Source organism: Megachile rotundata, chromosome 7 (assembly GCF_050947335.1).
Source record: "Megachile rotundata isolate GNS110a chromosome 7, iyMegRotu1, whole genome shotgun sequence".
Taxonomy (NCBI): domain Eukaryota; kingdom Metazoa; phylum Arthropoda; class Insecta; order Hymenoptera; family Megachilidae; genus Megachile; species Megachile rotundata.
Genome location: NC_134989.1, coordinates 11,563,086 through 11,588,801, shown reverse-complemented (window position 1 = coordinate 11,588,801; position 25,716 = coordinate 11,563,086). Strand labels below are relative to the sequence as shown.

General features: G+C 29.4%; 7 protein-coding genes across 12 annotated transcripts; 3 read left to right on the top strand and 4 right to left on the bottom strand.

Annotated features, from left to right (window-relative positions):
* Nucleotides 1-1,613: 1,613 nt before the first annotated feature.
* Nucleotides 1,614-8,528, bottom strand: Mtl (Rac family small GTPase Mtl). Of its 4 annotated transcripts, none has more exons than XR_013038843.1 (6): nt 8,363-8,528; nt 7,742-7,867; nt 7,137-7,473; nt 6,875-7,036; nt 1,916-2,137; nt 1,614-1,752 (listed from the first exon to the last, which is right to left on the bottom strand). XR_013038843.1 is itself a non-coding variant. In XM_003702982.3 (4 exons), exons 2-4 carry the CDS (start codon nt 7,855-7,857, stop codon nt 6,902-6,904), a joined length of 588 nt encoding a protein of 195 aa, XP_003703030.1. In that variant the 5' UTR covers nt 7,858-7,867; nt 8,363-8,526; the 3' UTR covers nt 3,529-6,901. The 4 variants fall into 4 exon arrangements, 2 of the variants coding, with proteins under 2 accessions (XP_003703030.1, XP_012139923.1); XR_013038842.1 differs by having other exon boundaries at nt 1,916-2,115; XM_003702982.3 differs by lacking the exons at nt 1,614-1,752; nt 1,916-2,137 and having other exon boundaries at nt 3,529-7,036; nt 8,363-8,526.
* A 274-nt stretch (nt 8,529-8,802) lies between these two features.
* Tsen34 (tRNA splicing endonuclease subunit 34) lies at nt 8,803-10,472 on the top strand. Its single transcript, XM_076533907.1, has 5 exons — nt 8,803-8,940; nt 9,027-9,280; nt 9,378-9,860; nt 9,969-10,130; nt 10,218-10,472. The coding sequence occupies exons 2-5, from the start codon at nt 9,229-9,231 to the stop codon at nt 10,421-10,423; spliced, it is 903 nt and encodes a 300-aa protein (XP_076390022.1). The 5' UTR covers nt 8,803-8,940; nt 9,027-9,228; the 3' UTR covers nt 10,424-10,472.
* On the bottom strand, nt 10,473-11,398 carry mRpL27 (mitochondrial ribosomal protein L27). The gene is made up of 4 exons (XM_003702980.3): nt 11,245-11,398; nt 11,084-11,162; nt 10,849-11,012; nt 10,473-10,746 (listed from the first exon to the last, which is right to left on the bottom strand). The coding sequence occupies exons 2-4, from the start codon at nt 11,160-11,162 to the stop codon at nt 10,543-10,545; spliced, it is 447 nt and encodes a 148-aa protein (XP_003703028.1). The 5' UTR covers nt 11,245-11,398; the 3' UTR covers nt 10,473-10,542.
* A 142-nt stretch (nt 11,399-11,540) lies between these two features.
* Nucleotides 11,541-14,473, top strand: CCT1 (chaperonin containing TCP1 subunit 1). The gene is made up of 10 exons (XM_003702979.3): nt 11,541-11,752; nt 11,998-12,083; nt 12,165-12,293; nt 12,400-12,497; nt 12,577-12,687; nt 12,785-13,190; nt 13,249-13,451; nt 13,535-13,727; nt 13,791-13,954; nt 14,053-14,473. Exons 1-10 carry the CDS (start codon nt 11,680-11,682, stop codon nt 14,261-14,263), a joined length of 1,674 nt encoding a protein of 557 aa, XP_003703027.1. The 5' UTR covers nt 11,541-11,679; the 3' UTR covers nt 14,264-14,473.
* Nucleotides 14,474-14,477: 4 nt separating this feature from the next.
* Nucleotides 14,478-17,026, bottom strand: LOC100879893 (palmitoyltransferase ZDHHC6). Of its 2 annotated transcripts, none has more exons than XM_076533906.1 (7): nt 16,886-17,026; nt 16,401-16,473; nt 16,236-16,320; nt 15,885-16,159; nt 15,589-15,801; nt 15,323-15,510; nt 14,478-15,246 (listed from the first exon to the last, which is right to left on the bottom strand). In XM_076533906.1, exons 1-7 carry the CDS (start codon nt 16,912-16,914, stop codon nt 15,108-15,110), a joined length of 1,002 nt encoding a protein of 333 aa, XP_076390021.1. In that variant the 5' UTR covers nt 16,915-17,026; the 3' UTR covers nt 14,478-15,107. The 2 variants fall into 2 exon arrangements, with proteins under 2 accessions (XP_076390021.1, XP_003703026.1); XM_003702978.3 differs by having other exon boundaries at nt 16,401-16,582; nt 16,886-17,024.
* Nucleotides 16,851-19,612, top strand: TORIP (Torsin interacting protein). Its single transcript, XM_003702960.3, has 4 exons — nt 16,851-16,990; nt 17,444-18,074; nt 18,178-19,056; nt 19,158-19,612. Exons 2-4 carry the CDS (start codon nt 18,060-18,062, stop codon nt 19,491-19,493), a joined length of 1,230 nt encoding a protein of 409 aa, XP_003703008.2. The 5' UTR covers nt 16,851-16,990; nt 17,444-18,059; the 3' UTR covers nt 19,494-19,612.
* A 2,322-nt stretch (nt 19,613-21,934) lies between these two features.
* Nucleotides 21,935-25,616, bottom strand: Kap-alpha1 (karyopherin alpha1). Of its 2 annotated transcripts, none has more exons than XM_003702976.3 (8): nt 25,461-25,616; nt 24,063-24,269; nt 23,777-23,971; nt 23,477-23,697; nt 23,122-23,385; nt 22,842-23,046; nt 22,469-22,772; nt 21,935-22,374 (listed from the first exon to the last, which is right to left on the bottom strand). In XM_003702976.3, the coding sequence occupies exons 2-8, from the start codon at nt 24,267-24,269 to the stop codon at nt 22,178-22,180; spliced, it is 1,593 nt and encodes a 530-aa protein (XP_003703024.1). In that variant the 5' UTR covers nt 25,461-25,616; the 3' UTR covers nt 21,935-22,177. The 2 variants fall into 2 exon arrangements, with proteins under 2 accessions (XP_003703024.1, XP_012139922.1); XM_012284532.2 differs by lacking the exon at nt 25,461-25,616 and adding an exon at nt 25,293-25,437.
* Between the last annotated feature and the right edge of the window lie 100 nt (nt 25,617-25,716).

Sequence of the window (25,716 nt, the reverse complement as noted above, 5' to 3'; positions counted from 1 at the left end):
GTAATAATATTGATAATAATAGGCATAATAAGGATAATGATGATAAAAGTAGTAATATGCGTAAGAATATTGATAAAAATAAGAGTACTAAGCATAATTACAGTTCCAGCGACGATAGTAGTCGTAATATGCGTAATAATATTGATAATACTAAGAATGATAAGGATAATGATGATAAAAGTAGTAATATGCGTAAGAATGTTGATAAAAATAAGAGTAGTAAGGATAATTACAGTCCCAGCGACGATAGTAGTCGTAATGCGCGTAATAATATTGATAATAATAGGAATAATAAGGATAATGATGATAAAAGTAGTAATATGCGTAAGAATATTGATAAAAATAAGAGTACTAAGCATAATTACAGTTCCAGCGACGATAGTAGTCGTAATATGCGTAATAATATTGATGATAATAGGAATAATAAGGATAATGATGATAAAAGTAGTAATATGCGTAAGAATGTTGATAAAAATAAGAATAATAAGGAAAATGATAGTAAAAGTAGTAATATGCGTAATAATAGTGATAATAATAAGAGTAGTAAGGATAATTACAGTTCCTGCGACGATAGTAGTCGTAATATGCGTATTAATATTGATAATAATAAGAATAATAAGGAAAATGATAGTAAAAGTAGTAATATGCGAAATAATATTGATAACAATATAAATAATAAGGATAATGTTCATAGAAGTAGTAATATGTGTAATAATATTCATAATAATAGGAGTAGTAAGGATGATTACAGTTCCAGCGATGATAATAGTCATGATATGCGTAATAATATTAAGGATAATGATAATAAAAGTAGTAATATGCGTAATAATATTGATAATAATATGAATAATAAGGATAATGTTAATAGAAGTAGTGATATGTGTAATAATATTCATAATAATAGGAGTAGTAAGGATAATTACAGTTTCAGCGATGATAATAGTGGTAATATGGGTAATAATATTGATAATAGTAAGAATAATAAGGATAATGATAATAAAAGTAGTAATATGCGAAATAATATTGATAACAATAAGAGTAGTAAGAATAATTGCAGTTCCAGTGATGATAATAATCGTGATATGCGTAATAATATTGATAATAATAAGAATACTAAGCATAATAATAATAGTTGTAATGATAATAAAAGTAGTAATATGGGTAGTGATATCGGTTAAATTGATGATAATAAGAGTAGTAACGATAATAATTATAGTTCCACGATAATAGTAATAGTAACATGGGGAATGATATACGTATGGTCTCCAGACCTAACTTGATACAACCTAACCATAGTCCCTGACCTAACATGATCCGAACTAACCTTAGATCCTGACCTAACCTAATATATCCTAACCGTAGGCCTGACCTAATATAATCCGACCTAACCTTTGGCCTTGACCTAACATAATATAATCTAACTGTAAGCCCGACCTAACCTTAGGCTCTGACCTAACATAAAATAACCTAACCGTATGCTTGACCTAACATAATCCGACCTAACCTTGGACCCTGACCTAACCGAATATAACCTAACCGTAAGCCTGACCTAATCTGTTGATTGTCTGTTATGTTTAAGAATGTAATGAAAAGGATTGTAAATAAGTACATGATTTCTTTTCTTTATTTATTGTAACTTCATAAATACATACAATTTGCAAATATATTTTGTACAATTTTTAATTTATGTAACTCTTTATTGGCTTAATTCTTTGTCGAAGATCGAGGCAGATTGTGTGTATAATTTTGGAACTGAAAAATAAAATTGTTGCACGATTTAATAATATTTTTACGTGAAAGTTAGAACATTAGTAAACAGAAAATGTTACTTATAAAAATAATAAATCGAATCACTATTTATAATGTACAATTGTTGTGACTAAATATATGTGTAATATTAAAAAATGGAACTTACGTTGATTAAATGGAACGCAGAGATCCTTCCTCCACTTCAATGCTGTAAAGACTAGCTCGTCGGTCCAATAGCATGGCTTAAACTACTTTTAAGTAGCGCGCAGATCAGTGTTGGGCAATCCTAGTGCATGCGCAGTAAGCTATCCGTAGATGTCCTCAGTAGCGTATACACTTTGATGTAATATAAGGTATCATTAGGCCCTAGTGAGGAAAAAAAATAAATCTGAAGAAAATTGCAGGAAAGAGAATAAAAGGGTTAAATAATACAACAGATTATATATAATAAAAGTAATATTAAATTTATTTATGATTATTATTATTTTTTACGTTTGCAGCCGATTTGCTATATGAATACCAATATTTGTTGCAAGAGCAAAGGAAAAAGATACCGCTCGATTTTTATCAGATCTATGCAGGTTAACAAAATAAAATCCATGTATTTCTTTGTTATTGTTTCTCTGAAATTATAATTTTCACGTGTATAAAATATACTTATTCAAAGAGGTCCTTCCAAGTCGTTTTTCTTAAATAATAAATTCATTTAGTGTTTTAAAAGTTATTGTGCTTTTGTGTTATTTTAAATATAATAATCTCCCATATTCCATCATATTATTCCCATTATATTATATTATATAATTCACAATATATGTATATAGTTGTATAGTTTTATACAGTCATATATATAACTAACGTAACCCAGCCTAATGTAATCTAACCCAACCTATACATTCATAGTTTACAGTGCAATTATAAGAATTTTTGAAAAATTATGTAGGATCATTAAGGTGCCCTCATCAGTCACCACTGCGTGTACCGGCTAGGTACGGCATTGGCAGCAAGCTGTGACGTCGCTGACGCATGCGCATAAAGCTCTCGCGTGCGATAAAATCTCACGACTGCCCAACACTGGCAGCAAGCTGTGACGTCAGCTGACGCATGCGCATAAAGCTCTCGCGTGAGATAAAATCTCACGACTGCCCAACACTGACTACAGGTCAATGAATGGAATGATTTGAAATGCTCAATAAATTACACATATCTAATATTTTTTAAAAAACATCTTTAATAATTTATTTATGCTTATAATTTACAATTTAGTATATATTTGTAATATTAAAATAATTATATACAACAAAGAATAATAAAATTTCTATTTTTAATAAATCTGTGGGATTAAGATTTTGATTAAAAATACAAATATTTCTATTGTGTAGTTTATTTTAAGAAATTGTTGCTAAAATATACATGAATAAAAATAAATGCTTCCAAGTGTTATGTAAAACATGCATTTATGCAATTACATTTTGAATATTATCAACATTATAATTTGAATTTTTCATTGGAAAAAAAATTATTTAAAATTAATTAAAAAATTGTCATCTTTATATTTAATTTTATATTTGCAGCAAAAGGGAAGGCTCATACAAATTTTTAGGAAAAAGATATTAAGTAAATAATCAACAATTTTTATTTTTAGTATAATGTAAAGTATATTTTAGAAACCTTATAAGAATATTTACTATCTTTTATTATTAAAAATTATTTTTTCTTTCTTTTATAGAGATTACACTTGTGGATATTATTAAATATGAATGAGAAATAATAACAAAACAATTTCTATTCTTGTAATACTCCCTTGTGCTGCTTTATTAGTACAGAAACAATTGATTTTACAGAAATTTTAAGAAAATAGATAAATGTTATAAGTTACTGACAATTAATTTATCTTAGAACATATACATACATTTGTATTCTAATGTACTCTTATTCCTTTTGTTCTGTTTATTCTGTATTACTTAAATTGACAATATCTTAAATTAGATTAATACTTTCATGTTCATTTTATTGTTTTGGTTTGATTGTTTTCTTCTTTTGATAAAGATAATCAGTTATTTATTGATTAGATGTGATCAAATATAAATTTTAACAAAATATTTCATGTACAAATAAAATCAGATTCTTGGTGACTAGAATATTTTTACATTTCATACATTCATTCTTTGTATACTTATATGCCATAATATGTAATAAAATTTTAAGCGTTATATTAAAATTAATATTGAACTTTGGTTTGTAGCATTCTTTACTGTTGCTCTTCTTTCTTATGAAACGAGAGAGAGTGGAAGAGAAAGAAAAAAGAAAGAAAAAAAATATTAAATACTTTTCATTAAATGCACAAGTTGTAAGTAGTGTAATTCATCTTACCAGTATAACTGAATTCAGAGTTGAACTATTAATATGTTCGTCAACTTCGTTCCTATTTACTAAATAAGAAATATCACATGTACACATATAAACATTTCTTTTAAATATTTCAAAATAGCTGCCTGGAGGTACTTATTCTCGCTTAAAATAAAATTACAAACAAATGTTGCTAGAATAAATCGGAAATCTATAATATTTCAACTATGGCGTACAAAAAGAAAATTTCAATTATTAATAACTTTTGGAGTAACAAAGAAAAGGTTTTATTTACATGGTAATACTGCAAAAAGATTCTTATTATATACTATTTAAATATTATTTAGAAGATTGTGCTTCGTTTTATTTATTCTCAATTAATTACGATTGGTAAACTTTAATAGCTATTGTAAAATAAATGCACTACTTACAATAAATGCAAAATCTCTATACAATCAATACACAACAAACCATTGATACTTGTTCATTCTATGTAATAAATGTGCTATTTATGTACGTATGTACATAATATGAAAAATTCCTAATCTTAAAGCTGTTATAGAAGAATAATATTAACATTCTGAATTGTGCACTTTTAAGTATTAAAAAAACATATCGTTTTACAGGAACTACAAATGGTTTATATGTTCTTAACTGAAACGTAAATTTTTAATATTATGTAGCAGAGATACCAAGAACAAATTGCCTAATTAAAAAGTTATTCCAATTACTAAAAAAGTGTAAAAAGTTTACTGCAAACATCTTATAATACACTCTATACTTCAATCATATGATTACTTGTTCTAATGATAAACGTGTACATACTGAAATATTCACGAGAAAATAGAATATGTGTATGTCATCATTTTTTTCGGAGCGTTTGATTGAAATTTAGAGCATGCTATCACTATGCTACAGTATGTACACTTAATAAACGTTAATATGCCTCATTCTTAGTTCACCTTCACTTATACTAGGAATTTTTATCTTTTTAAATATGATGATATATCTTTAATTCGTTTGAAATTCACATGGAGTACAAATACAAACAAATTGTGGGTATTCATATAAATTTGAAAGCATATGGCACGCATACCTATCTTTCTACATTCTAAGCTTTTTCCGAATATAAAAAAATAGCATGTTCGCGAGTGATGGAATATTTGTTAGTCATCATCACACTATCTTTTTTTTATTGAGTCCTTTTATAGAGAGCATGTAATATCTATGAAAATAATGTTTCAATAGTGTAGATTAATGTAAACAAAGTATGTTACAATATCGTAAGAAAAAGTTACAATAATAAATTAGATGTAAGTAATTTGATGTATATAAGAACAAAAGTTGTTCTGTACAATATATTTATTACTCTAAAGCACGTTAACTGTTTTAAATTTGAAAATTCATGTAAATTAATTTTATAAAAATAACAGAAGACTAAAAATATGGTCACCCTTCAAAACAAATTGTGCTATGTTGTTCATTATATAGGCATACTTTGCACCATATGTTTGTCACTGGTAATAAACCTTCCTATATAATTTAATATATACCTTTTTGATTAGTTTTTTCACGATACACTCTCAGTTTCTATGAAAAATAATTTAGAGCCTTTAAACATTAATACAGATTGCACCAGTGCAACAATCGATAAAATTGTATCTGCCACATACAATAACAAAAGCGTTTTCAAAAATAAATGTTTAAATGTTTTTCCGTTAAATTCCTTTTAAAATATCCTTACTTAATTAAGAGTCAAAATAAAATAAATATGAATATACACACAATACATTACAGCATGTTTTGTATTATGCAGTAATAAAAGAATGTTCGAATTCTAGACAATAAAATGTTTCATGTACAACTATTGTTCACATCAAGTGAATATTCTCTGGCAGTATTTTATGCATAAAGTGTACTTCTTTATTAATATGTAAAGAAATATTACAATTATAACATTCATCGAAATTTGTAAAGTAAATACAAAATATGTTTTATCAATGACATTCTTCAATTCCTTCGTATGTTTTTTTTTAATTCTCCAATAAGAGACTGTAATAAAATACATATATTGTCTAGAACTGACATAAAAAATGCTAGCATTATCGATTTGATTTTTTCGTTGCTATGGCACTGTATGTTTAAATAATTCTAGAATGTTATTTTACATTGTATAAAAATTGTTAGTATATTGATTGTAATACCTATCATATGTGTATATTAAATGAATATTTTACTATTATAGGTATAAAAATTTCAAAATCTGGCAGCTCTCTTGATCAAAGCTTCAAAGTATGAGATTCATTTAAATATTAGTTGAAATATTATATTAAAAAAAGTATAAAAAATGACAATAAACATAGGAAAATTATAACTTTATAAAAGTAAGAAACAATAGTACATATATTCTCAATTTCATTAAATACTTTAACCTCTGACTAGTACATTAATATTTAAAATCATCTTAAAAGTGCTACACATACAACACATGCAAATCTGTAATAATTTTTGTCTCATTTAATTTTATCAGTATCAATTATAAAATTATAAAGACGTCATATTTCCATATTATTTAAATTCCTGGTCTTATATCAATTTTGTAGCTTACAGTTATGAGCTGGAAATTGTACTTTATTTATGATTATGATGAATTATAGCTGCCAGAAAAATTCATTAAAATGTTTGGGCTGCTACTTTTTTTCCAAATATTCATATTTTCTTTTTGTTTCTTGTGACAAAATTAACTTCAGTCTGTTAGTTTATATGTGGTTTTACCTACATTGATTAGTTCCCAATTATTTAGCGTTTATAACATAATGCATCTTCTCTGTCTACGTTTCTGAGGCTCTGGTCTTAAAACAGCACGAACTGCTTCATCAAAAACTTGTTTTAAACCACGCTGCGTAAGTGCAGAACATTCCATATATTTTACTGCTCGGATCTATGAGTTATATTTAAAATTACTCATTAATGTATTGTTATGACAACATTATAAAATTACAATTATTGTACAAACAGTTCATCTTGAAAATTGTTCTAACCTTGTTTGCTAGTTTTTGTCCTTGTTCACGTTTTATAGCACTAAGACCTTGTTCAGCTAAGGCGGTAAGTGTCTCACGGTCATCTCGTAAGTCTATTTTAGTTCCAACAAGTATCATTGGAGCATCTGGGCAGTGATGTTTTATCTCTGGATACCATTTACTGGTAACATTTTCAAAAGATGATGGACTTGTTACTGAGAAGCAGATTAAGAAAACATCAGTCTGTGGATATGAAAGTGGACGAAGTCTATCATAATCTTCTTGTCCAGCTGTATCCCAAAGTCCTAGACTAACAGGTATTCCATCCACAACCATGGGTGCCGAGTAATTATCAAACCTATGTAAATGATAAAACTTATCTTCAAGAAATTAAATAATACATAAACAGTCTAAATACAAAAGAATGCTATGAAAATATAACACAAAATAATTACAGAAGTTTATATATAGTTTGATAAAAACACTTGGTTAAAATTCTATAATTAAAATAAGAAACCTTAAGCAAATCACTTGGATCATTTTAGTAGTTCTATATATACACAAATCTTTTCTTTTTGACATAACAAATAATTTGAATATTTATGTTTATATACAATAATACTTACACTGTAGGAACATATTCTCCTGGAAAACTATCTGTTGTATATGATATTAACATGCATGTTTTTCCTACTGTTCCATCTCCTACCACCACACACTTGATCGGTCTACCTGAACTCATACTTCCAAGACTACAGCAACAAATAAATATTATTTTCATATTAAAGAATCCTAATATGGAAAATTTAATAAACCATTTTATGTTTACAACGTTTAGAATAAAAAGAAAATATAAAATATATCTTAATGAAGGAAAAATGATGACATTGCATATTATGTTAATAACGCTTTACTGCTAACACATTTATAGAATAACTGAATGAAAAACCAGTTATATTTACCAGATAATAATACAATCCGTAATTATTGCTTCATAGTTTATCAAATATTACAATAGAGCACTATATAACAAATGTTATAACCAAAGTATGTTTTATGGCAATACAAAGTCTATTATTAAAGCATATAAGTCCAATTGAAATAAACAAAGTAATGCACGTTTTCAATTTAAAGGTTAGTCATAAAAGTATAGGTTCTTAAATGGAAGGGCTTGCCCTTCGAGTCCGGTTTATTTGTTCTTTATGCAAGTGGTAAACAAAGATAATTGCTATCATTTAATCACTCACCAAATATGAACAAATATTCGTACAGACAAGAATCGCCGTTTCTACGCGACTTTGATTGCAAATGTATTGAATTTTCTTTAAAAAATTATTAAACCGGGTGCCATGACGGTATTGCGGTTTTTGGGGACTAAAGCGGACGTAGTCTTAGCTTGGTGACAGATGTTCGACAGCCTTCTTCCTTCCCCTTCTGCCCGAAACAATTATTCAGAAATGATGGATGGCGACATCTGTCGAATTAAAATATTTTTAGTATCGAAACGTTAAATATCGAATATTCGTTCAACGGGAAACCGTGTTCATCAACCGACGAATTTTCGTTCATTCTGCGCGTGTCAATTCCAATTGGTTCGAATATACTTCATAGTTCGAATATACTTCATAGCGTGCATGCGCTTTTCCAACTTTTAACATATATACTTGATGATCTTTTATTTTGTATACTTTTTATACTATTAATTTTTACCACTCTTTGTATATTTTGTCCACCGTGTATATGAATACATAGGGGAAAGCATATGATAAAGGGAGAGCACTAGTGGTGGGGAACCAGCTGAAGTTAGTCGAATTGCGCGATTTGGGTATGATCTCTCTGCACAGAGTATAAATTCATAACAAACTAACGCTTAGATCTATATGCAAGAAACATAACTGTACATAATTACAGAATCTCTAAAGAATACATATTCCCATATTTAATTGGTATTAATATTGAAGAACATTAATAATGAATTAATATTTATACACAGTAAACATTGTTGATATCGATAATTATATACAATAAATAATATCAATATTATCAGTTGTATATAATAAATACTATGGCTGAAGTATCTATTATGAAAAAATAAAATTACAAACTCAGGAAGATGATAGATTTAATATATTCAAGAAATAATGTTTTCATATGGAATGCAGAAGGTAATAACTTTATTGTTTTTAAACACTTCACACATAAATGTATTTTACATTAATGTAAATAGGACGTGAAATATAAATTCTTACTTGTATTTTTTAGACTGGTTGAAGCTTAGAAAAAATCATAGAATAATTGGTGAATTAATAGGCTGTCTTCCAAAAAAACCTAGGCAAGAAGTATTTTCAGGTCTTCCATTACTTTTACAATCAGAGGAAGTATCACTTTTGCTGGAAAAAAATATTGCACGACTTATACAGTATACATGCTTCCAAAATCCACCATCTGATTCATTAAAGCAAGCTTTTGAAGAATATAGGAACAAATTATTTATAGAACAAGAAAAATGTTTAAGAGACGAGAGAAAAAAACAGGTTGTTGGAATGATGGATAAAATTATAGAGGGAAAGAAACGAAAAATACTTGGAATAGATACAAGGAAGAAGAAAGCAAAAAAGCCATTAGATCCAAAAGTACAAGAAACTTTAAATAATATTGAAATAAATAAACAAGATTTATTAGCAGAAGAAATGGCCAGATTACCTAAGTTAGATAAAAGTGAAGCTTTAATTCAAACACATACAGGTAAATCAAGGTGATGATGTAATAAAATATAAAGGAAAAGGATGTACTAGTTTATATGCTTTTAAAATGTATTTGTGCTTCCATAGATTTCATAGCATATGTTTTCAGTGTACCCTTGGGCTAATAAAGATGATATCGAAATAGTAGAATGGAAATATCCTTCTAATTATAAACAAAGACTTCGATATAAAACATACAAAGATTTATGGGAAAAAGGATATTATGTAACAAATGGAGAAAAATTTGGTGGAGATTTTTTGGTATATCCTGGTATATATCATACAACATACTTTATAATCAGTTTAAATATTATTAGAAAATTAAAATCAATATTTGAATTTCTTGTATTTCTTGTAGGAGATCCTATAATGTTTCATTCTCAGTTTATAATTCTATGCAAAGATAAAAATGATGAAATTCCAATAACTGAACTTTCTGCCCAATGTCGAACTGCATGTCATGTTCGAAAAACACAAGTATATGCTTTCTTTTCTGAAGATCAAAATGATATAAGATATCAGTCATTTCAGTGGGCAGAAAATATTACATTTGAAAATATTTGAAAACATTAAAATGTATGAAATTGAATCTATTAAAAGAATAGAACAACAATTCTTCCATTCTTAATTATTATATACCTATATTTTCAATTTATACAATAAATATAGTTATGAAGTTTTATTTAAACAGTATCAACTGCAATAAATCTATCATGTTCTGGTTCAGGTATAACATTAAAGTATTTCTTATATATAGTACTGTCTTCTCTGCCAGCATAGTTCATTATAGCCCATCCATGTTTAAAATTTGGATCAATCTTTTCACAAGTAACCATTACTTTTCCAGCTTCCAGAGCATATAACGTACCATCTCTACCCATACCAACCTGTGCAATAAAATGGAATCAAATTTTAACATTATTTTGTAACTTTCACTATCTAAATAGAAAACATTATAAGCAGGAAATGTGCTGATTATGTAGACTTACATAAAGTCCTGGATGAAATCTGGGCCTAAGTTGAGTGGCTAATATCGTTGACTTTCTAACAAATTCTCCATCCTGTACACGCCATCCTCTATGTTTTGGTCTTCGGTTATCAGGTTTATTTCTTGTACAACCACTTGATTTTTTTGATGCCAATCTTACACAGACTGTTAACAAAAAGTTAACTTATTCAAAACTAACATACATTTTAAAAATATATATAAACAATTTTACAAACCTAAATTACTAGTAGTACTGCCTACAAGAGATTTAGAGTTTTGTAAAGTATGACTAAACAGATGCGTTAAAAGACTCATCTGAAACGTAAATTGTTTAAAAAACTATGACGCCATAAAGATACCAATTAATAATTGTAAATAAATAATAGATACTACATACCGTAAAATATTTCTATTCTCTTCGAATTACTTGAATCACTTGAACTATTCAATAGTTGTGAACGATTGCCAACTTTGATACATATTGAAAATTGTAAATATGTAAAAATGTCAGTCAATAGTAAGAAAATGTATTGTTTATAATTGTATATATTGTATTATACAAAACTATAGGAACAACGATCTTTCTAGAAAAAAAATATATAATAAATGTTCATAAGTTTTCAACCAATAAAAAGTGAATGCATAGTAAGTTAACCAATGAAAAACGAACGTCAAACTTGTCCCAAAAAGGAAGTAACAAGGATAGGCGTCGCTGGTCATCATTGTTAATTACAGCCACACGCGGATTCTCTTGCGAAACTTTGTCGGCAATCGAAATTTCGATCGTCGTACTGTTATAATATCGTGTAAAAGTGAAAAAGATTATTAAAAAATGTCGACAGTAGCCAGTCCTTTGGCTGTTGGTGGTGTACGACAGTCTGGTGCTCCAGTACGAACACAGAATGGTGTGTTGCCAGCACATTTTGTGCAAATTTGGTTATATGTTAATTTAATATTTATTTAAACATAAGTACTCTTTTAAATACAATTCAATACATTAGATTTATGTTCTTTGAAATTGTACTGTAAAAATATCAATTTTTATTTCTACCCATAATATATTAATGTTATCTTTATTTTATAATTTAAGTCAATTAATTAAACTGAAATTTTATTAATTAAATATAATTATGTAAATTGTTTTCTTTAGTCATGGCTGCTTGTGCAATTGCTAATATAGTAAAGAGTTCTTTGGGCCCTGTTGGTTTGGATAAAATGCTCGTAGATGACATTGGTGTATGTAAAATTTTTATTTTAATATTGTAATTATGTAATTAAAATATATATGTTCTTTATACATTTTAAATAATATTGTAGGATGTTACTGTTACTAATGATGGTGCAACGATTTTGCGTTTGCTTGAAGTGGAACATCCAGCTGCAAGAGTATTAGTAGAGTTAGCTCAATTACAAGATGAAGAAGTTGGGGATGGTACTACATCAGTTGTAAGCTTTGTTTTATACATTATTTATATCTGTTTATATGAGAAAATTCTAAACTCTAATGATTTATATTTTCTTGTAAATGGCATAATTAAATCATTTTGTACAGGTAATAGTTGCTGCTGAGTTACTAAAAAATGCTGATGAGCTTGTTAAACAGAAGATTCATCCAACATCTGTAATTAGTGGTTACAGACTTGCTTGCAAGTAAGTGTTTATATAATTATTAAATAATTGATTTTTTTATTGTAAAACATTTTGTATAAACATTTTACTCATGTTTCAGAGAAGCCTGCAAATATATTCAAAAGCATCTAACAGTCAGTGTTGATGAACTTGGAAGAGATTGTTTAGTTAATGTAGCAAAAACATCTATGTCCAGTAAAATTATTGCAGCGTATCCTTATTTTTACTTAACCATATTGTATAGTTGATTTAAAAACTGTAATTCATATGTTACTATCACAATTATTATTTCCTTAATTTATTGATAGTGATGCCGATTTCTTTGGAAATATGGTTGTTGATGCCGCTAATGCGATAAAGGTAAATGACGGAAAAGGAGGCTTTCTTTATCCTGTGAAAGCTGTAAATGTTTTGAAAGCTCATGGAAAAAGTGTCAGAGAGTCTGTAATAGTACAAGGCTATGCATTGAATTGTACTGTAGCTTCTCAAGCAATGCCTAAAAGAATAGTAAACGCAAAAATCGCGTGTCTAGATTTTTCTCTACAAAAGACCAAGATGAAATTAGGTGTTGAAGTCTTGATTACTGATCCTGAAAAATTGGAAGCAGTACGTCAACGGGAAATAGACATTACGAAAGAACGTATTCAAAAAATTCTTGCCGCGGGTACAAACGTTATTCTTGTGTCTGGTGGAATTGATGATCTCTGTTTAAAGGTAAGAATAAAATTGTAAAAATAAAATTACGATATTTTGACCTTATATATTTTTTCAGTATTTCATAGAATCTAAGGCAATGGCGGTTCGTAGATGTAAGAAAGCAGATTTGAAAAGGATTGCAAAAGCTACTGGTGCACAGTTCGTTACTTCTTTAACTAACATGGAAGGAGAAGAAAGTTTTGAGTCTAGTTTTCTTGGAGAAGCTGCTGAAGTAGTACAAGAAATGATATGCGACGATGAACTTATTCTTATTAAAGGGTTAGTTTTATTTTAATCATTTCAAAGAGAAGCATAATTGATTCCAAATGAAATTAAAACTGAATTCATGTTGTTTATGATAGACCAAAAGCAAGGACAGCAAGTTCTCTTATATTACGTGGACCAAATGATTATTACTGTGATGAAATGGAACGATCCGTACATGACGCATTGTGCGCAGTTAAACGAGTTTTGGAAAGTAAAAACGTAGTTGCAGGAGGAGGTTGTGTTGAGGCGGCACTATCGATTTACTTAGAAAACTTTGCTACATCTTTGGTAAGTTGATTTTATATGATGGTACTAGTTCTTGAATTGTATTTGTGCTTGTATACTTTACAGAGCTCTCGAGAACAATTAGCTATCGCTGAATTTGCTAGATCATTACTAGTTATACCGAAAACATTAGCAGTAAATGCGGCGCAGGATGCTACTGATCTCGTTGCTAAATTGCGAGCTTACCACAATTCCAGTCAAACGAAAGCAGATCTTGTAGATTTGAAATGGTAATGAGATTAATACATTATTGCAGAATCTTTATATAAATGTTATAAAAAAATGAATACTAACAACATAATTAACACGATACCAATACGTCTTACAGGGTTGGTTTAGATTTACTTGAAGGTACTATTAAAGATAACAGAAAGGTTGGTGTACTGGAACCAGCCATATCAAAAATAAAATCTTTAAAATTCGCAACGGAAGCAGCAATAACTATTCTTAGAATTGATGATATGATTAAATTGGACCCAGATCGTTCAAAAGATAAATCGTATCGCGACGCAATGGATGCCGGAGAACTGGAGGAGTAAAATTAAAATGCATTTATTCCCCTTTTTTACATGATTCGTTATGTAATAAAAATTAAGTTATTTTTTACTACAAATATCGTTTCATAATTTAATGATAAAAAAAAATATTACAATTTAACATTGATATTGTTGCGTTAAATTTGTATTACAATTAATGCTTTATCATAAATAAATCTGCTGGCAACAAATAAATTAATGCTTTTACACGTAGACATTGTTTATACAATCTTTTTTCCTCTCTTTTTTTTTAGAAAAAATTAGTTTTTATTTATAGTTGGTGTAGATTACAGCAGTCTTTTTTACAATAAAAAGAATGTTTTGTTTCAGGATCTATTTTTGAACTTGTCAGTCAGGCTAATACATCAACCTTATAAATCATTTAAATTTAAAAATCAGAAAATAAGTTTTCTAAGATTAATTTTTCTATTTTTTAATACATGACATGACTTTTATTTAAAGATTACATTTCTACTCTGTATACGTATATCACTTGTCATGTACAAACTCAGTGGACATCATATACATTCACTTATTAGAATATATAAAAAATAATTATTTTTAATATACGATCATATCTTGAAAAGTCGTACTTATTAACGATAACCACTGTTTTTTATATCATATACAGACCACAATCTACGTGAAAGGAATGGACACAATATGGGTACAGGCCTGAATCAGGCTTGACTCTTCATGACTATTTTTCATACTATCGAAATACATATATAAAAACGCATGTTCATTGTAAACATTTACATATAAAATTTTAGTTAAAAATATGATCGTTTACCACAATAGTAAATTTATAAATACTTTATAAAAATTCTACACAAAAAGGAATGTTTCAATCTGATTTGGTTAAGGCGGAAGAATATTCTTCGTTTTCAATCACTTCAATTGCACAAGGTCGTGGAAACCAACCTCGATTCCGAATTTGCTTGTCATTTTCGTTGTTTCTTTTCGTTTCTCCAAATAGCCAATATCTACACAATATTTCATTATTTTGAATATATCACTAAAATAACTAAACAGCTACCTTAAAAGATAATTTGAACATACTTCTTCCACCGAGTTACGACCACAATATCTCCGACTTTGAGTTTAATGCGAGATTCATCAGTACATGGTGGATGACAAAATACACCCCAACCATGTTTTAGGGGTAACCATGATCCGGAAGCTTCTTCTATCACTCTGTAGGTTTTTGCTCTTTTTCGTTTATCTCTTTTTTGTGCTAATTGCTCTCGCTAAAATATAATATATATCGGTTCAAAATCTTTGTTTGAAATATATATTTATTTATAAATAAATAAATAAAACATTACTGTTAATGTATATTGGTCACAGCCTTCAATTACAGGCCAATTTATACCATCACCTACTGGAGTACAATCCCATGTAAGGACTTGTCGTAAATTAAAACGCCATCCTTTTGAATATGGATAAACAAATTTATCTTTAGTTCCAAACCTTCGATAATGTGCTTTTTCTGAAATCCAAGCTTCTATTTCTGTTCTATTTTTAATTATAGCTAGTAGCTACAAAGATTGAAAATAATTAAAATTATATACATTTATATATAAGAATATACATATGAATGTATCTGATCAAATAATCTTACTTGAAAATAAAGTAATGTTCCAACTGCAAGAATAACACCAATTGACAGACCAATACTGAAAATAACTAGTATCAGAATAAACACAGAAGGTGGTGGAAATGACAATGGTTTTAAAAATAATACTGTCATCACCCAAGAAACTAGTGTAAAAGTAGAAACACAACATCCACCAACTGCACTTGCCAAAAATACTGTAAAATGCCCATGATTAAAATGTCCTACACAATTGTTTATCCATGGACAATGGTGATCCATTTTTAGTACACAACGTCCACCTGAAAGTTATAAATTAATTTAATAAGCTATGTTGAACATCAGTTTATTATATGAAATTATTATATGAAATCTCACACTTTCTACAATGATGAGACCTAGGTGCTTTATATCCTTCGCATACAGCACAATATTGCAAATATTGAGTGTCTGTTGCTTTTTCCTATGGACAAATATTTTACATTAACATTATTTTAAAAGATTTAATAGTTTTATTAAGGAATAATTTTAAAGACATATTACTGGCATCCATTTCAAGGGAAGGAATCCAGGCCCTTCATAAATAGCACTTATAAAATGAAAAAGTGTAGATCCACTAAGACAAAAGAAAAGAATGAAATTAACTGTTCCAAAAAAACTTTCTTGTGGCGGCCACCGTTGTCTACTACAGTATATTGTCATTAGGGTAATTATTTTTATAATTCCTAAAACAACATTTAAAAATTAGAAAGCTCTTATTCTGTAAAATATTGAACCTAAATCGAAGGATCTTTGAATTTCGCGGGGTTTTCTAGGAATACGATAAAACAAAATGGAATCAGTTAACTGTCACATGCATTTTTACGATATTTCGACACTTAATTTATCTCTTGTATAGTGATGAAACATAATCAAAATACATTAATATTCAGCTCAAAATGTTATCGCTTCTAAAACTTAAATGTAATAAATACTTTCTTTATTCAGAGTTTGATAAAAACGATTGAAATTGTCTCCGATTCACCTACCAAGAGCAGTAATCGGACCCCAATGGCATATTTTCTTTAACGGATCAACACACATGCCGTCACCATGAAACTGTCCTAAAATATCCTTTAAACTCTCTAAACCAGGTACTTGATATGTCTATTACAATCGAACAATGCCTACGGTTGTTTATTAAATCTGTAAGAGTATATTTTTCTCTGCAACACATTCCGTTACAGCTCATATGTATATGTGGGCATACCAATGGTGGCACCAATGTCGAATATTTATTAAAATTGACGATTTTTTATATTTCATGAAACAAATTCGATGAAAATATAATAACCGATTAGTAATCAATTATTTATTTCTAATTATTAAGAAATATTCAAGTAAATTATATCAGTTTTATTTTACTTTTCTATATAGGAAATTTATCATTGAATTTAAGTTCAGCAAATTATTATCTTTATAAAATAACTACATATCAAGTTATTACAAAATATAATTTCGTGAAATGAATAACATATCATAATTGTCTATGTTTATGTGAATAGTTCTCCCCATCATTTTTGTGATCACATGTTTTATTCGTTCAGCGAAAGATCATGCACAAATTGTGCATTGCGGTTGACTTCAGTAGGCTGCGTTCTATTTGTTTCGACTTCAACAGCTATATATACGGTGACCAAAAATATACAAATAAGTGGGAAGAAGAAATGTTGATGTATAATGTAGAAATGTAAAATAAAATAATCACTAGATATATACATTGAATCTGACTACGAGGATTTTTTGACCAATCAAAGCTAACATGCGCAAAATGAACGAAAACTTGTAGAATAATTATGTTTCCTGTTGAACGAATAAGTTCTTTTTATTCATGAGACAATTCCGCTTATAGGATTACCAACATAAATAAACAAAAATATTTAATACAGTATCCAATATATTTATAATGAAATTTGTATGTACATTTATCAAATTGTTACTGTTTTGTTCATGTGGAACTGTCGGAGGAATCAGAAGCCTGACGACATGCGATCTTTATAACACAAAATAACATCTTCAATACACTTTTAACAAGTGGTTTTCCTATATCATTGATTCATACAAATAATATCAATAATATACCGTGACAGTTAATTTTAAACATCTGTACAAGTGTTAATTTATCATCAAGCATAATGTATTTATATTTTGATTTGATAAAAAATGCAAGAGTTGGGTGTATGTATATTTATTATTTCAATAAGCATAAATATAAGAACGATATATTACACATAAGGTTAATCAATCAGTGAGTATTTGAAACGAGTTGTAAATTTTCCAGGAACATGATCAAGAATTCTTTAAATCACTTATTCCTAAAGCACGTCCATCAATAAGAAATATCAATTTGCTTCAAACAAATTTTTTAAAACATTCTGTAGGTTTGTTGCAAAAAAAAAAGATGTACAAACCTAAGCAACATAATTCAAATTTTTCTGATTCTTCTGACGATGAAATCGAATGTACAGATGATGAAGATGATGACTATGAACAAAATGATAATAGTAGTAGATATAGTAACAAAACTTTAAATAATTCATCACAAAATGTATTATTAGAATCATTTAGTAGTGCACATAATTATCCTTCCTTTACACGAGTGCAAGAACAAAGTTTTCGTAATCGAAGTACAAACCAATCTGCCAATGTTACTACCTCTTCTCCAATTCCAAAACGGCGAAGTCAACCTCATGTAAAATCAGAAACACAGTATTTTAATATATTTTTATATAGCATCATCGCTCTCATCATAATTATCAGTATCATTTACTTTGTTACTCCTACTAAAAATATAAATCAAGAAATAGTTAAGAATACTGAAGTGAAAACTAGAAAAGTACATTTGAGAGAAGTAGATCAGATGCTAGATAAATCAATGCAGATAATTAAAGCACAGTTTTACAATCAGAAACCTAGCATTTGGAATGATATATCAGCTGCAATATACGATGTAGTTTTGTATCCTAAGAAACCTTCGATTATTGTTTTATTTGGAAAAGAAGCAAATACTTTGAACTGCTTAGCACAATTGCTTGGTCAGTTGGGTGGTGTTGTTTTAGGTAACAAAGATTATTTAACATTAACACCAAATGATTTCGCAAATGATGTTGGACAAGTTATTTATAATTTAAAAATACAGATTTTGAAAAAGCCATCAGTAGTGAGTATTATATATATTTTGTTTTCTTATAGTAGCATAATTCATATTTTAAAGTTTTAGCTATTTTAGAAATTAATCATTCACTTGTCTTCTTTCTTTAGATTATACAGGATATATTGAACATTAATACGGAGGCAATAAAAGCATTTCATAATTTTTGTGATAGAGAAACTCCTTTGGTTGAGAATGCCATTTACATTATAACAATGCTTGTAGACGACTACACACTATCTCAAAAGGAATTAGAATTTGTGGAGAAAAGATTAGTTAGAAAATTATCAGGCAAAATAGAGAAGGATATTTTAGATCCACTGATAACTAGAATCACAGATGGGATTATTGTACCAATATTACCAGAATCAAGTACAAGTTTCAATCATTCACATTGTTCTTTTCCTCAGGCACAAATAAATAAATTAGGGGCTGTGATTTCTTAATGAAAGTAAAAGTATGATAAGTTATATATATGTGTATAATGTTTTTAATCGGAAGTGTTATAGTAGGTAGTAATTTATAAATGTATCAAACATTAAATAAACATTTTTGTGTATTAATATTCAACTTTATTTTGTTATGTCAAATGACAGTACAGAAAATCAACATTTTTAGATAAAGATTTCCAATGATGATTTGCTGGTTTCTACAAATTTTCAAAAAATATAACAACAAGATCGATGCCTCTGGCATGATTTCAATTACGTTCATAGATGACGTGTTTATATAGCTATAAAATAAAATATAATGAGTAAGTTCACTTCGTATGTGTCGTATCGCACTTTTATTTTAACGTGTAATATGTCGGTCTACTGTCCACGTAGTTGCGTGTCCTGAATTGCCAATTTACAATGCGTTTATCTCGTAATATCTCACACATGAAATCGCATGCATCGAAGAGAATTTAATATTGTAATACTTATAAATTTCAATACAATTTTGGTTTTATAATTAAATAGTAACAAATAAATTATAAACAAGTACTTTGTATCAAAATTTTATAACTTTTATATAAAACATATATTTATATATATATAATTGAGGAAGATCAGATTGATTAATAGATTTGTAAAAATAAATATCTGCATGATTCTTTTTCGGTAATAAAACTTTAAGGTGTTTTTATTTAAAAGAATAGCGTGCAACAACATAAAATGGCAAAATTACTTCCGATATGCTTACATTCTATTTGAGTAAGCAATATAAATTGGCAACAAATACTTGTAAGTACACACCTTGTTAAAGTATTGTATTAACAAAGTGGTCACTTACATGATTTTTATAATACAGTCCTCCTCTGTCGTAATAATTCACGTCCGTAACTAAAAGTAGGTAATATATATATATATATATATAATTATATATATATTTATATTTATATTTATATTTATATATATATCTTGCATAATGTAGCGTGGTACCGTCAAACCTAAATAATAAATACATTTTATACAGTCACAGACCTTTTATACAGAATGTCCAAAATTGAATGTGCTGTACAATTGCGAATACGATCAATTTGTTTCGTATACGCGAAAAAAAGAAATAAAATAAAAGATTTTCAATTTATTAATACAATTTTGATTTTGACGATTTTGAGATGTAAAATTTAAAAAGAAAACAAAAAATTTGCTTGTTAAAATTTGTATAATTAAACATAACTATTCTTATTTCTCATCAAATATTTTATGTGTATAATATTGTTAACGTAAGTGTAGAAACGTGTAAAAAAATCTTGTAATTTAATAAATTACGATAAACAAAATATTTAAAAAATACGCTTGTGCCGATATTAAATAGAATATTTATATACAGGATGATTTATATAAGTGTGCCACCTATATTACTTATAAATTGTTTGTTATATGAAAACCTAGTTGTATAGTTTTAAAGGAGCAGGCACACAATAAGTAGTTTATTATAGTTTTGCTTTTTTATGGATATACGAAAATTATATTTAATTTTTTAATTGTACTAGGGAAAATTTGATCTTCATTAGTTTTTAGATCCGTAGATACCAATCTTTCATTTAGCGTTCAACGCTTTTTCAATTGCAAGGTCAAATTGTAGTTATTACAATTAAAAAATTAAAGTGACTTTCATACTTTGATTAAAAAACAGTAAAACTACAATCAACTAACTGTTATGTTACATTGCTCCCTTGGTAACACACAACTTTTGTTTCAATCATTTTTTTCATCCAGTCAGTATCGTCGTTAACGTTGGGGCATTGTTTTCATATTGCCAGTTACTAGCAGTAGCACTGTATGTAACACACAGTTTACAAGAAATTCAGGCAGCACACTTAGGTGAATCGCGCTCTGTATAATAAAAAAAATTAGAAATATTGCTGGTCTGGACACAAGCGCTGCTTCGATTGTTAAGGGCACTCTGTATAGAATAGCCTTAAAATTACAAGATACGTATTTACAGTAAAAAAGTTTATAATTGGTCATGTTCCTACCTAATGTAGTAAGGATGTGAGTACCGCGTTGCGTAATGTTGTCCGTGTTGGCTACGTAGTCGCGTACTTCAGTCGTTAGTGTCTTGCCGGTTGTGCAAGTATTTTTCGTAATTCTGAGTCAGTCGTAGGTCGTACAAGGTACAGGTCTATCTCAAGTAAATCGTCCTGATCATTGTTTCCGTACTTATCTACTTAAGCACTAAGATATCTGTTAAATTTTAATCAACTGAACGTGTCATACTAAATACGGCGTATGCACGAATTTGAAAAATAAACCTATTCAAACTGCTATGACCACTCAATAGAAAGCGGCCGTTGCAATTTGTTGATAGGTTTGTTAAACACAGTAATCGCGTTGTAATGAACTTAGAGCGATGCGTATGGTGTAGCTAAAAATAATAAGAGAAAAACCACTAAAAATAACTGCGTATAAACATTTTACTCATCTTTATCGTCGAGCAAAAACCTGATTACTTCGAGATTTTTACTGATATTCTGTTTCCATACAAACGAATTCGAAGTATACGTATAAATATACCATTCTTTTGTATCTGATCGATTTTCCATTTTGAAGATTGTCCTTTTTTTTACGAGAAACAGTCGTACATTCAATGAACGAAACAAGATTGAACCCGGTGGATACATTTGGAGGCTCGATCAAAATTAAAATTCATAGCCTTGAACTGGTAATTGAGATGAATCGGGTGCTCTGAACTGATATTGCTGTCCTTGCGCATCTATGGTAGGAACGACTCGCGCATCCTCTTCTTCCGAACCGAAGTATCGTTCAATCATATTGAAGGCCTTCTCATAGATGTCTATGTTCTGATGCGATTGCAAAAATTCAATTTTGTTTAGGCCTGAAACATTGCGATTCGTTTAATAATCTGGGACGGTAAAATTTTACTATTTTTACTAAGTGCTGGCTACACCCATGTTTCACATTATATTTACCGTAACATTCTTCGATCAACATTGCATAGTGGTTGATACCATTATGCTCGGCAGCATCCTGCTCTCCAAGACGTAAGATATTTTCTAAACCGTTCAATGCGACCTGGACAATCTTAGAATCCATTACTGTTAATAAGTCGCATAACGGTGGAATGCATCCTGCTGAGGCAAGATAACGTATCTGTTCAGGCGTACCACCACTGGTGGCATTCGTAATAGCCCAAGCTGCCTCTTTCCGAGTTTTGAATTCGGCTTTGCCCAAAATATCAATCAAGATAGGGAATATTTTAGCTTCAATAACAGCCTATTAGAAGAAAAAACTTGTTAGCTTTAAGTGATTTTACATATAACATTCCTAATTATATCTAGAAACCTGAATCTGTTGAGGATTTCCGGCTGTGATGTTAGAGATTGTCCAACAAGCTTCCTTGCGAATAGTTTCTCGAGATGAATTCAATAGATGAAACAGGCAATGTAATGCGGAACAATTAAGAACGACCTGCGTTTGTACATCGTCACCTGTAACTATGTTACCCACTGCTCGAAGAGCCGCGCTGATGACGTTTTGCTGTTCATGCCTGAAATACAAAATTTCTTGCTTTTTGTTTGCGCGATTTATAAGTATAATTGAATAATGTGGATTATGTATTTACATAAGCAACTCTACTAGACGTCTACAAACTCCTGCATCGATAACTGCCTGAATCTTATCGTTCGGTCCATCACTTAAGTAAGAAAGAGCCCAACAGGCATCAGCAAGGACGTCAGTATCAGTGTGGTTAAGAAGATGAGCTAAAATTGGTAAACATGGCGCAACTTTCGCAAAATCTGGTGTTGGATTCTTGCCTCGACAAAGATTTGATAATGCCCATACTGCATTGCGTGTCATTGATAAACGTGTTGTTTTCGAAAGAAGTCTAAAGTAAACAACAATTAATTTTATAGCATTCAGATATATATTAAAAACTAGAAATTTAGAATTGCCAAACTACTACAACCAAAACTTACTGAAGCAGAGGAGGGAGAATTCCATTGGCTAATACATGATCTCTACATTCAGGACTATCTCCTGCAATATTGCCCAATGCCCAGACAGCTTGTTCTTGAACGTCCTCGTACTTAGAACCAAGTAATGATATGAAGATGGGTACAGCCCCTGTCTCAATCACTACACGCGTTTGTTGAGACGTTCCACTTGCTATATTTGTTAAAGCCCAAGCTGCTTCAAACTAAAATAGTTACATGTATCGTTTTCGTTATCCTGATTTGCATATAAATTTTTTATCTACTATGAAAATGTTTATTAACCTGTAGAGTACAGTTGTCATTATTATGTAAAAATTCAACGAATCTAGGTACGATTCCCGTTTCTACAACTTCATTTATAGGAGGATTCGGTTCTCTGGATAACATTTTCCTAAAGTTTTGTGTAGCTACCAATTGTTCCTCTGGATCAGGACTGTACAGTTGTTGCACTATTTCAGGTGTTATGGTAGGTACTTGCTGCAGTAAACAAAGTAAAATTAAATATCATTTTTACACCAGTGAATTTATACAATAAATTCAGTTTAAAATTCAAGAACTCAGAAATTACTGCTTGTAGTGCAGGATATATAAATTCATCCGTTGCAACGCTGTCATCCTCAGCTACCATATTAGGAACATTGCGTCTTTTTGAGAACTGTTGTTCTCGCTTCTGTTTCCTTAACTGTACACCTTCTTCCTCCCTGCGTCTTCGTAATTCTTGTGAGTCCAAGCCCACATTTTTGTAACGATATTTATGCGTAGATGTGACTGACATCTAAAAAATGTAAAATTATTATTTAATTAGTGCAAAAGATTGTTTATTAAATATCATAGATAAAACATCTACAATTTTTAATTATAGGCATTTCAAGGTATAGTTAATACACACATTTAATCAAAGTCTAATTTATTACATAATACCTTAAAATTTTTTAGACAAGTAAAAACAAATATAAAACCTACAATTTTGTTGAAAAGAATTAGGACATTCTAAGTATATGTACACATATTTGTATACTTGATCTCAAAAACATTTAAATACTCCTTAAAAACAAAATAACTCTTTTAAAGTTGAATCTATTTGAATTTTTTTAACAATTAAAGAGATCACTTGATATGCTCCTGTTATTTAAAAAAAATTACAACTGATCATAGTAGCAAAGATACAAATGAATTTCATTTTTTTTTTGTTTACTTTAACCAAATACAATTTTTTCAAAATAACAGAATTATTAGTTCAAAATAACTAAAAAGAATTCAACTTGCTTGATTTACCTGTGGAAAAAGTTATTCTGCTTTTAAAGAGTATCCAAATATTTTTGAGACTGATTATACATGTACCTACATATATATATAAAATTATTTTTATCATATTATGAATAATACCAAATCTCATTATTGGTATTAACAATATTTCAATAAAAAAAAGTCTCATCACTTTAGTATTAATATGGTCAAATATGTACATACATGGTATGATGGAAGAAACAGTTACAATGAGAGACAAAAATAACAATTTTGTACCAATATAACAAAGTTACTGAATGATTTCGCTAAAACATGTTCACTTATACGTGAAACAAAGGCGACAGAAAATGTGCAGATTATTTAGTGATCGGTAGGCAAGTCGTCAATGGGGGGTTATAGAAATACCTTGAAATGCTTGACAATAAGCTATTGAGGGTTAGGTATTAATTCAATGACAATGACGGAGACGGGGTGTAGTCTCGCAGATACAATGTATCAAAACGTAATACGATGGAAATTGCATGATGGGAAACCACGATTATTTGTTTACGACGTATTTTATCCTTTGCGGTAGATGCGCTAGATTAGACATTTTGGCATCGACGGGAACAGAAAGAGTGACGTTCGTCTGGAAGCATCTCGAGCTCTCGCGTACGTTGCAATACGAATTCTTGAGTTAGGCTCTTTGACGCGAAGGCGATCGGGCTGTTGTACTTACGGCTACGAACGGGTTTCAGGAGCCAACCGTTAAATGTAAGATTTCATAAAGAATATCGAGTAAGCACCGCCAGACTTTTCACCTCCTCAAACTATGACGACCGATCAGAAAACCTTGATCTGAACTCCAACGCGCAAGGAATCACGGGCCACACTTGCGAAACGCTGATAGGTTCGTTCGAACGGTCATGTTTACAGAGCCGCATTTATATTTTTCGAGGCCCTCGGTGCAACATTGTTTTAATAATGGATTTATT